Genomic DNA, 11760 nt, shown 5'->3' with positions numbered 1-11760 from the left:
GGGGGCAGAAAGTCGAGACGAAAGCAGACGACAGAACATTGCTAGAGAAAAGAAAAGAAAGTAAAGGAGACAGCTTTAGAGTTGAAAAATTTCCATCGCTATCTGGATTCGAACCCAGGACCTGTTGAATAAGAGGCAAACACCTTGATTCTGTGCCCAGAGTGCCCTCATAAAAAAAGTGCATGTCATGTCGCAAATGTTTCTAAACAAATAACACATGTCGGCAACTAAGTGTTGAAAGAACTGTTCCTTCTGAACCTAACATTTATATATGTGGGAGATTGACCCTGTGATTCTTAGTCAGCTATCCCCAGAGGTAAAACGTATCCCATGCAGCAAACCATTTGAAACAAATCAATCACTAAAACAACAATTATAATAATAATGAAGATTACAGTCCTAGAGCCATCTGATCCTTTACGAAAATTAAAAGATGTTGCTATGCTGAAACATGTATTTCATTTAGAAGTTAAGAAGGCACTGCTGGTACTTTGGCTCTCAGCCTGTTTCTGAACATAACCGAGCATGCTCCTACATGTGAACAAAAATCATCTCTTTCTGAAGGGAATTACCTGTTCTCTCACGACCCTTTTCCTTTCCCATACATTTACCTGCAGTACACAAAAATTACACTGATGTGGTAGATCAAAGAAGAACAATAGATGCATGATTCAGTATGCATGCGCATCCGACATAAAAGTTTATTTAGACACCGTTGACTGCCATTCTTCATTCAGCCACACAAAAAAGAGAAATGCATTTAAAACTATCTTAAAGGGTACGTGAGTTTATTTAAATTATATATATAGAAACATCTTTATAAAAGAAAACAATATAAGGCTTTTCAAAGAATAGTTTTAGCAAATAATATCCATGTTCCAAAAATTACGTTAACAAAATCAAACATTCAGAGTAAAGCCAGGAAATGCAGAGAAAATGAAACCATTTAAACTGCCTATCTCAAAACAAGACTGGTCTCACAGAGAAGCAGTCCAGGTTGATAGTTAAAGTTAAACAAAACAAAATGAATTGTCAGGTTGTCATAATAGATCTGGTCCCATCCAATATTCCGATTTTTATATATTGTCATAGAAAAATACAGAGGGGCCCCAGCTATAATAGGGACACCAGGACTAGTGTGATGTCGCTGTCATAGCTGGGGATCACATTTACAAACCATGTAACTAATAATTTACAAATTTATAATTTAGATTACCCCCTACCTGTACCAGTATATCAGTTAGGCCTATTTCTTCTTTTTTTCCCTTCTGATATAATTTGCTCTTCATCTTGATCTTTCTTATTCTAGTACTTCAGTCTCATGGAGGTTGACTAGATATCATTTGAGATGCACTGGACATAACCTAATTAAAATAATAATTGCATTTATATAGCGCACACCATGCTCAACAGCATGCTCTAAGCGCTTTAAAATTATGTGTAATCAAATAGTTACCACAGCTGGGAAAAGAAACACACAGAGATCTGTAGTAGATCAAGCGTTCAATGCCTACTTTTCATTCAGTCATGTTCATTTTACAAGTCTCACCATCTCACAGGGAGACAATGTGACGCCAGACTGAGGTCATGCTAAGGCACTTGAGAGTCTGGAAAATCTGAATTAACACCAAAGTACATCCAGCTTTCCCCGTCCTCCTCCTCCTCCTCTGCATACATGGACTGACACATCATTATCAACTTAGGACTCTTGTGTGTCATGCAGGTACAAATTTGCCATGAATGTCGTTTTGCTTCATTTGCTTTTTGGTCCATTTGTTGTCAGATTTTGTCAGAAGTTGGACCAATGTTATAGCCGAGTATGCCTATTCCGAATGCCTGCTATAAACTAACTTTTTTACTATATATAAGAGATCAGGCTTGGTGATTTATTTTAAGCCTGCTATAGCTGAATCTTGTTGTAACCGATACTGTTAGAACTTATTGTAAGTGGGGTCTGCTGTAGTACCACTGCACTAAAAAAGTACAGTTGAAATTGCCCAAACCACCCATCCATTGTCCAGGAAAAAAGTGTTTTGTCTTTGACAGTAGAACATCTTAGACAGTGTCAGTGTCATTATAACATAGAAAAAACACAGGGAAAAGTGGGATGTGGTCATCTGCACAGGTCTTGGACATGTGGCTGTTGGAGTTAGAGCAAATTCAACATTTTGAACAAACACTTAATCAATCATGATAAACAAAAAAAAAAGAAGCACATAATGCTTACAATACAATGACAGGAGAACACTTTACACTTTCACAGTATTTCTCTTTATCACAAAACAGAAGCTGCAATGCCAAACTTTCATCAGAGTAAAAGAACAACTTTTGATTGCATTTGTACATTTTCAAAACATTAATTAAAGCTTCTGGATCACTGGCAAAAAACGTCACTGCAATGTCTTTTAGGGACTGACGAGCTCACACTAAAGACAACAAAATCAAAAACAACAAATTTCATTGATAGATTTTGACAACTCAGAAATAAATGTAACAAAACACAGAGACTGTAAGTGGAGAGCTCCATGAAAACATTTTTTAAAGTATTTGAAATGATTCAACACCTTTGTTCAGTTACTCTTCCAACCCAAAATCATAATCTGGGTTTCCTTCCATGTAACTCTTGAAGAAACGTAAATGAGATGCTTCGTCGAACATTGTGGCTTTCACAGCTGGCAACGAGTACATGCTGTCGTACCATTTCGCCCCAAAATTGGGATACTTGACTCTGTCAACAATAGCATCAGGTTCTGTTTTGCTCATCAAAGCTACAACTCTCTCCATGTGTGGCCACATCAAGAGATCTATCATGGCTGGCTTGGCCCCTGCAAAAGGAAACAATAAACAGATGAAATGGAATCTGTGACAACATAGGACTGAACTTTGATTTCCATTAAGCCATCTCTTGCCTAACCATGTAGTTCTATAAGCCTTGGGATTCATAGGAATGTGCACAAATTGGCAAGGAGGCCAAATCCCAAAAATCTCAACCAAGGAACAGTAAAAAAAAATCCCACCTTGGGATGTGCGGTTACATCCTTCAACTATCATAAGAATCATTGGTGGCGAAGCTCTGTGCAAGATAACATGTTGTTTTGTTGCCTTTCTGTAGAAGTAGGGGGAGAATTAAACAAAGACTTCCATGAAATTACACTCACTCAGAATCCCAGCCACATTTCCATTTCTCAGAGGAGAATCACTATACCTGTTTGAAACACTTATTTTACTCATCAAGCATATATACATTTAAAGAGGTTGAAAGTTTAATTTTAAAAGTTAACAGTATGTACAGCTAGTCATACAGGCACCAGATGTACTGTTAACAATCAATTGTCTGAGACTGCACTGCCACCCATTATTGAAGAGAAAAGTGGCTATCTCACAAAAGTAGACATCTTACACAGTGACATTATGGGGTTTTTTTATGCAAAGGGGGAAATGAGAAATGGCCGTTTGCAGGTGGTTGTCTTATTCTTTTTATACATGATACAGGTGGCCGTTAGAGCAGGTTGGATTTATTCTGTTCAATATATGCAAATTAAAAAAACATTCTTTAAATAAAAGAAAAAAAAATACATCGAATAATTCAAAGGAGTTAGGTGAAGTACTAAAAGCTTACATTTAAGCCAGACAACAATATATGCACATCTTTTTAGAATTGACACAATACTGCAGGTCTTTCAAGTTTTAGTTTGAGTAAGGAGAAGTACATAGACACAATAATGATCATTTAGTATCGGGGAAAAGCAAGAAAAACAGATAGAAATAAGAAGGATAGAAAAGAAGTAGGACCTATCAGGGTGACTTAATAAAATCACCTGTGCGATAAAGTTCATTTAAATTCATTTAATATACCGGTACCACATGAATACACAACCATTATAATCTCTTTTTTTTCTCACCATCTATTGTCCAGATAAACAAGAGGAGTCACAAACTGATAATCTTACTTGTAAACAGCCCACTATAACAGAGACAGTCATGATACCACTTTTGCTCTACTGTCTTGACTAAAAATATTAACAATGTCATAATGGAAAACATTTACCTGAATGAAAAATAACTCTCAAATCAATAAATCAATTTTGATTTAAAAACCGACAAGAAATACAATTCTAGAGGGGTTTTTTTCCTCCTAAATTATGGAATTTTCCCCCAGTAAGTTGCAGCCATCAAAAGAAACAACTTTGTGGATAGTCTCTACCCTAGACTCAGCACATAGTGAACCTTTACCTAGTCTGTCAGAGTTGTCATGTGGGCATCAAGTTCCTTTCTCAAATAACTTGTTCTAAATCAAATCTTTATGACCATCAATTCTTTACCTCCAAAGAAAGGACCTCCTCTTTGAGCAAGAATATTTTCATAGTATGCATAGGCCTTGTGTATCAGTTCAAGGTGTTTGGTCTTGTCTGTCGCAGTACGCAGTGCATACACATTAGATGTTATCTGTTGTGAAAAAAGACAATTATTTTATTAAAGTATTAGACTCATAACCCCCCCCCCCCAAAGAGGGGTGGGGGTAACAGATAGATCCAATGCATGATAACAAAAAGTTTTTTATATATGGTTGCTTTTAAACACAGAGAGGCTATCCTGAAAAATACTGTTTTGAGAAAATAGAAGGTAAAGTTTTTGCCCCTTGTTCAGTCTCTTTAAAAGACAAGGAGAGTTTTCTCTATTTATAACAAAACAAATATACACACCAATTAACACTTTGCTGCCTCATCTCGCCGATCAGAGATGTCTACCACCAAGTTTTTTTTTATTTTCCCCAAAAAGTCTTTGCCTTTGAGGGCAAGAGTTTTTACTATATGAGCCTTGAGGAGGCGAAGTGTTAAACCAAACTTCTCCTATAGGTAGGGCAATGCCCACTTTTGGAGTAGGTCAAGATTTCTGGAAACCCCCGAAATCTGAGTCAGCCCGCTTGTCCTTAAAAGCCACCAAATGTGATATTCACTTGGTAGTATTTCTCTATCCTCTCTCTTTCCTACTCTGAGGAGGCTTGGGGATAATTGTCCACCATCTCATCAGCAGTGCCACTGAGACATCGCAGCCTCTCTGGTTCAATGGTGGCACGACATGAACTTGCATATTTTATCTTCACAAAGCAGCAATCAAAACTGATAAACTTTGTAAGTCTTGGTAGTTTCTTTTGGTTCAAGACAGTATTTAAACATCATACAGTAAAAATAAATTTCTATGATATTCTTCTTTCATCTTGTACATTGTTGCTGCATCTCAGAATTAGCATATTTTTACATTTATCTTTGGGAGTTAGGGGCAGATAGGGGGTGCACAAGAGCAAGCACTTATCTCCTACGATTAGTGAAGTTGACCAAATGCTCCAGATAAAACCACTTTATCTTAAATTAATCAAGCACCTTACACGACTCCCTATGCCCTTCCTTTTATCACACTTAAGACTTTTCTATTAAGTAGCTTTTATGTGATGCACCCACTCCTTACTGAACCATTCTTCTAACCTCAGCATTACTTTTATTTTTGGAAATACAGTCAAACCTTGTTGTATCACACCCCCGTTATACCGCCAGCCCCAAAAACTGCCAGTTTTTACTAGTGTATGAAAAGGGGTGCCTATATAAACATAGTATTTACTCCTTCACATCGCTATATGCCAACTGGTTGAGTCGTACAGTCCTTTCGAAATTAATGTAAATTACCTGATAATATTTCTCCCACAAGAAAGACACAGAGATAGAGAGAGAAGACTCAAGTCTTGGCTCTGAATACATATCCATACATGGATATCACCAACAAAAGACACTTTTCAAACACAGATCACAAAGCAAATCCTGTTCCTTGATGTTGGGCAGTCGGGGCTATACAACAGATAACCCTGTTGAACCGCCAACCGCCAGCTCCGCTGTTGGGCTAACTTCATGCACATCCCAAGGGTAGCAATATATAACGAGATTTGACTGTACATTTAAAAAGTTACTTTTACTATGTTCAAGTAACAAAATTTGTCATTTCTGCAACTCTTCTCACTACATTTTAACTGTTATTCCATCACCTCTGGTGAGCACCGAGACTGTAGTGAATAAAAGTTTTAATCCAAATTGATACAGCAATACATCAGCAAAAAAAATTAAAAAGTCTAAAGTAACAAACCTTGGAAAAGTATTCAAGGAGGATCCTATCCCAAGCTTTCGTGTAAGCGTCTGTGGGCTGAAGCTTGTTCTCTGGGTATACATCGTCCAGCCAGTCACAAGTGGCCGTGGACTCGTATATAATCTTGTCATCTAGTTCAAGAACAGGGACCAAACCCAGAGGGTTGCGCTCCAAAAACCAGTCTGGCTTACTCTTGAGGTTAATGTTGACAGTTTCATACCTATCAAAAGGAAAAAGGAGCATCCATTTAAAGCTTAAAAGGGGTCCCTCTTTATTAAAAGTCGGAAACAAAAAATTGAAAAAAATTACCCCCCCCCCAGAAAAGAAGCCTAACCTTATAGGCTTTTATATCCGTCCATTCCAAAGCACATAGATTCCATGTAACCCAAAAGTCTTTAAGCCTGTACCCAGCCAACAGCACACTGCTGGGTTAGCTTGTACAATAACTGTTTCATCCACTTTCACCAAAGATGAACAGATATTTGAGTCATTGTGATTGTTCATTGGTAAAGGAGATACAGTAGAATTAATGTCACTAGCACTTCCAACCCTTCAGAAAAAAAATCTAAAATAAAAAATTGTACGTAGAGTCTAGTTATATTCATTGAAAAGAATGCCCATGGAATTAAAACTTGTACCCTCATACATTGTTAAAAAAAACTAAGTTGCACTTAAAAATAAAAAGCTGGCTAACATGTAAAGGGTTTTGAATTTTCTAATGTAGAACAAAAAGATCATTCATTTATTCCAGGGAAGCAGTTTTAAAATTTGGGATTGCTGTTTTGCAGTCAAAATAAACTCATTCAGCTCACCCCCCTCCCCGACCTACTTTCATTAATACGTTTACCATCTTGTTATGTAAATATAATTCTAAGCCTCACCTAATACACACCCAACAAATTGTAGCCATAAGGTGCGTTAGGTTGCATTCACTCCACAAGAGGAGTTCTATATACAATACAGTACAAAATATCACAAAATGTATATCATGTCTTAAGTCTCTGAAAGACTAGGCCTTAATACATTCCTTATACATGTATTTTATATATATAATATCCTTTCCTGGAATAGTAAAACTTAACTCAGCATTTTTTTAATAGGGCATACACAAACCACTCCATTCCTAACATTCATACTGCACCTACGGGATATTTTTGTGTTCCAACACAAGCCGAGTCCTCTGTGCAAAAGGGCAAAATCGCATGTTGTAGAGTCGCAGTCTGCCAGGGGTCACAGGAGGCATGGTTGACCCTGAGGAAAAATTATAACAATGTGATCTGATCTTGTAAAATTATGGAGTACAAAGAGAAAGAAGGTTGGTGAACATTGTCATTATCAATTGGGCTAAAAAGAAAGTCTTTGACTTCATGCAAACTAATTTCAGCACCAAAAGTAAATATTTTTATTTTGAGATCAGGGTACTCCGTTAGTTCATTTGGTATGCTGGACTGCGGAGCGGACAGACACGTCATGCCCTGGTTCAAATCTCAGACTGGGTTTCGCTAACTCAGGTTGGTTGTTTGTAGAGTTGCTGAGGTTCTCAACCCATTTGGCCTGGTCCTATCGGAGACAGACTGGAGGCTCCACCTCTTAAATTTTATCATGGCTGGGGTTGATTGGGGGACTAAACCCATTGAAGGAGACCAAACAGTTTTAGTATGAGAAGTATTTTCACAAGAACATAACCAACAACTTGAGTACTAGACAGGGCACCTAGAAGTAATAATAAATAGAAACTCAGGCTCCAGAGACCTCTGTTCATGGATTCATCCAAAAATTATTGCCCCTCGAGAGGACTCAGCATAGAAACATCTTGAAGTTTTTATGCATATATGAGTAAACAGACAGTTTCAATCTTCCAGAGGTGCACGATTCATTTATATTTTCGGGATTAACATTATGAAATAAAAGGTAATATATATAAATTGGGCCAGTTGGGAAGGGGCAGATAAGGCATTATAAGGGTTAAAAGTAAGCCTTCTTCTTAACCCTACCCTTACTCAAGACCTTAAATAACTTTGAATAACCTGAATCCAAAATGTGAATAAAACGCGCATCCTGAAGATGGCTATGAGCTTTAGGCTTTCTTAGTCGTAGCTTTGATCTAAAAAAAAAAAAAGCCAAGCTGACTAGAGAGACGAGAATCTAGATCTAGAGTCTAATCAATAATAAGTAGATAGAGATGTTTTCCCGAAGCCCTGGCCTGGAGCAACAAAAATGAATTAATTTAATGAATTGATTTCATATTGTGCGAAACATCTAGAGAACCGTTGCCGTAGTAAAGTGCAATAAAATCATTATAGATCTAGATCTAGATATAATAGAAATCAGAACCACATTTACCTGCTGCAAAAGATTTCTGTGTCAAACTCATCTTCGTGTTTTAGTATTGTAAACTGTTACGGCCCAAACAACTGCACGAGCGTAGAGTCGAGAGGCAAGTGATGAGTGAGTGACGAGTGCCGAATGGTGTGACGGTTGACGGTAATCGTTTGCGTTGCGACAAAATAATCTGTATCGATACTGGGCTGAACACTGCGCAACCTTGACTCAGAGCAGAGCCAGCAGTAAGTTCCTTGTCTGTACGTTAAGGCCGCTACACACTAGCAGTAAGACTCGCCGGATTCACTCGAAAAGGCCGATCGATCCCTGTTGGTAGAATCAATGATAGTACATAACAAGATGGGCCACTTCTCTCTTTGAGCCAATTAAAAAAGTGTCCTCAAAATTTGGTGGCGCCCTCTTCACAAAAGCGCACTTTGCGAACAGAGTTACCCTACTTGAGTTTTTAAAAATCAAAGTGAAACTAGCATGTTTTGGGATCAATTTCGGAAGAACGCTTTTTTAAAATGGTTACGCTGACAAAAAACCTTTTCCGGAGGAAAGGGTGATGGTTTTCTTCGTTTAATTTGACTTTAGAATGAAAGGCGAGAGGTCATTAAAATTTTAAAAACCCTAAAACTACGCACTGAACGTACCCGAACTGCTGATGAACAGCAGTCGATCTGCGCACGCAAGGAGGTGCTATTCCTATTCTTCTTCTGGAAAAACGAAAGAGAGCTTCAAAACAGACCGCAGCGCCATCTGAAGCAAAGAGCATACTTCCTGCGGACACTTTTTTGGCTGAGTGAACCATCTTGTTATGTACTATCATTGGTAGAATGAAAGGTGTGTATGGGAGTGGTTCGGACTGTGCAGGCGACAATGTCAGTTTGGCTGGCTTCAGTTCGACATCAGACATTATGTTAAATATTAAAATTATTGGGGCTTGCAATAGGAACGGCGCGTCCCTTTGATTTTTTTCAGCCGGGAAGAAAATGTTAACTCGTAAAAAACACTAATTGCTCTAATTTTTTTTATATAATTTATATATTAGAATCGATGTACTAGATCTATATCTTAACTCTGCGTGTGGATACACACCTTGCTCCTATTTAACCACAGAATTCTACACTTAGTGAAGAATTCTGTGTATTTAACTGACCGGTTTACTCGACGACAGGTCAACTCGAACAATTCTAACTGTAGGTCCGGGCGGCGGGCGGCGTAGCGTAACAGTTGGCTAAAATAATGTAGGCTAAAACCACCAAGCTAGAACTAGAAGTAGTAGAAGAAACAATGTCCGTAGGCCTAATTAATGAAAGCCTTTGTTTACCTACACAGAAGTGTGTGTGTATGTGTGTGTGTGTGTGTGTGTGTGTGTGTGTGTGTGTGTGTGTGTGTGTGTGTGTGTGTGTGTGAAGTTGTATTGGAAGCAGAGGACAGAGTGGTATCTCTGTTGTTTCCAACGAAGTTATGTGGCATGACTCAGCAAAAGAAAAAATAAATAAACTCAAAGAGACACGAGCAAGACATGGCCAGTCACAGTGACTTTGCAACTTTCACTGTGTTGAATAACATTTTTTAAAATATAAGATAAATGGATATTTTTTCATCTAAATAAAGAAAAGTAAACAAGCTTTAAGATGATACCAATAACTCTACATGCTCAAAAATTGACGAGAGCCTGATTCCACCGCGCTGCCTCACCAATGTTCTTTAGTCTTATTATTGTGTCACTTTATAAACCTTCGGCGCCTATGTGAGAAAAATACATATGTAGGTCTTGGCTTAGGTCTTACGGGCTTATTCAATTGCCATGCCATGAAGACGAAGTGTCTTAATTGTAAAGTGAGTGTTCCTGTAACTTGACCAGGTCGATCTCGCTATCTTGTGCGCCCCCCCCCCCCCCCCCCACACACACAATGTAGTGTTTTAAGCCCCTCAACAACACAATTTAAATCATATAGGAGGCATTCGACTTTGCCTGTCAGGATCAATTCTCGGCTGAGAGGGTTACAACTCTGTAGAAAGACCGTACCGAAACACCCGATAAAATTATAATTTTTCAATAGGTCCCGGGTTCGAACCCGGATTTCTCTAAAAAAAAAAATCCTTTCACCTCCGCTCCTTTCCAGCTCTCTAAAAATGTTCTGTCGTCAGCTTTCGTCTCCATTTTCTGCCTACCACCCCTCACCTCCTGTGTACCCTCCTCTGGACTCATCCTTTCTGCAGCCTCTTCTGCTACTCCTTGGCTCCTTCCTACTACTATCTTTCTGCCACATCCGTGATCTTATGGTAGGTAAGAACTAGATCTCTACCCTAGCCTTCTCGGATCAGAGCCAAATATCTCGGAAGTCCCGTGCGCAAGTTGCACACGTTAAAGATCCTTTGGTGGTCCAAAATCGATAATAGTAGGCTTCGGCCGCCTCCCATGCAAAATGAAAAAAAATTCCTACCAACTGAAAATGTTTAATGAGAATAAATGTGTCCCGCGCGCTCATATTATTTATGACCTTGTGCAATTGCGAGCACCGTCCAACACTTACCAAACAAATAATAAGATAAAAAATAATGTAACAATTAGATCTAAAACAAAGAGGTTATAAATAGAACTACAGGTCTTAGCTATGATGTCACGAGTGTCAAACTGGAGGGGCGGGCCGCCATTCCGGAGAGAAATAAAAGGCCAGTCGGTGCACAGCAACATTTTTCAATCACGGATTAATGATACTCTGCGAAGTCTTTTGATGTTGATTTCTTTTTCATGTGATTTGCCTTGGCCCCTATTGCTAAAATGTACTCATAGGGATTTTTGTGATTACTTACTTGTCTTACTTGTCCACTGTGTTGGGGTCACTGCAGTCGGAACATGTCCATCTCTGCTCTCCCCCCCTCTTCAGGATCCATCCCAGAGTCTGTCTGCTTATAGTCTCCATCATAATCTGGTTGGAGATCCGTCAGACTGGTCCACACAGATGACTGTGTTTCCCCTCTCCTCTTTGGATCCCCTTCTCCTTCGATCTACCTTGAGTGTGGGAATCGCTATCCGCCCTATTTTTCCTCAAACGCTCCCTTACAGCGGTTAGGACGGTCGGTGGGTCCAGTGTCAAATTCCCTCCCACTTTTGCTTCTCCAGCCAGCTTGTCTGCTGCACCGATAACCACAACTAGGCGCTCGTATCGGCCCTCTGGAATCAGGAATGTGACTGAGAAGCTGCTAGAAGCTTCAGCTGCAACTCTAACATACCGGTACCTTCAGGGCTAGCTGAATGGAAAAGAACCACTGTTGATGTTGTTGAGGTGAGAG

At 38.9% G+C, this 11760-nt stretch overlaps 1 protein-coding gene across 1 annotated transcript; it reads right to left on the bottom strand.

Annotated features, from left to right (window-relative positions):
- Positions 1–670: 670 nt before the first annotated feature.
- Positions 671–8578, bottom strand: LOC101853206 (glutathione S-transferase omega-1). The gene is made up of 5 exons (XM_005089901.3): positions 8476–8578; positions 7278–7383; positions 6133–6352; positions 4323–4446; positions 671–2825 (listed from the first exon to the last, which is right to left on the bottom strand). The coding sequence occupies exons 1-5, from the start codon at positions 8504–8506 to the stop codon at positions 2575–2577; spliced, it is 732 nt and encodes a 243-aa protein (XP_005089958.1). The 5' UTR covers positions 8507–8578; the 3' UTR covers positions 671–2574.
- Between the last annotated feature and the right edge of the window lie 3182 nt (positions 8579–11760).

This window comes from Aplysia californica, unplaced genomic scaffold (assembly GCF_000002075.1).
Source record: "Aplysia californica isolate F4 #8 unplaced genomic scaffold, AplCal3.0 scaffold00010, whole genome shotgun sequence".
NCBI lineage: Eukaryota > Metazoa > Mollusca > Gastropoda > Aplysiida > Aplysiidae > Aplysia > Aplysia californica.
This window is presented reverse-complemented; position numbering and strand designations above follow the sequence as displayed.

What these genes read in the sequence shown, in the direction of transcription:
- LOC101853206 (XM_005089901.3), bottom strand. Translation starts at nt 8,506, where the DNA reads ATGAGTTTGACACAGAAATCTTTTGCAGCAG. An exon ending in TCCTTGAATACTTTTCCAAG is followed by an intron (nt 4,447 to 6,132) that starts GTTTGTTACTTT and finishes TTTTCACAACAG; the next exon opens with ATAACATCTAATGTGTATGC. An exon ending in AGGAGGTCCTTTCTTTGGAG is followed by an intron (nt 2,826 to 4,322) that starts GTAAAGAATTGA and finishes TTCCTTTTGCAG; the next exon opens with GGGCCAAGCCAGCCATGATA.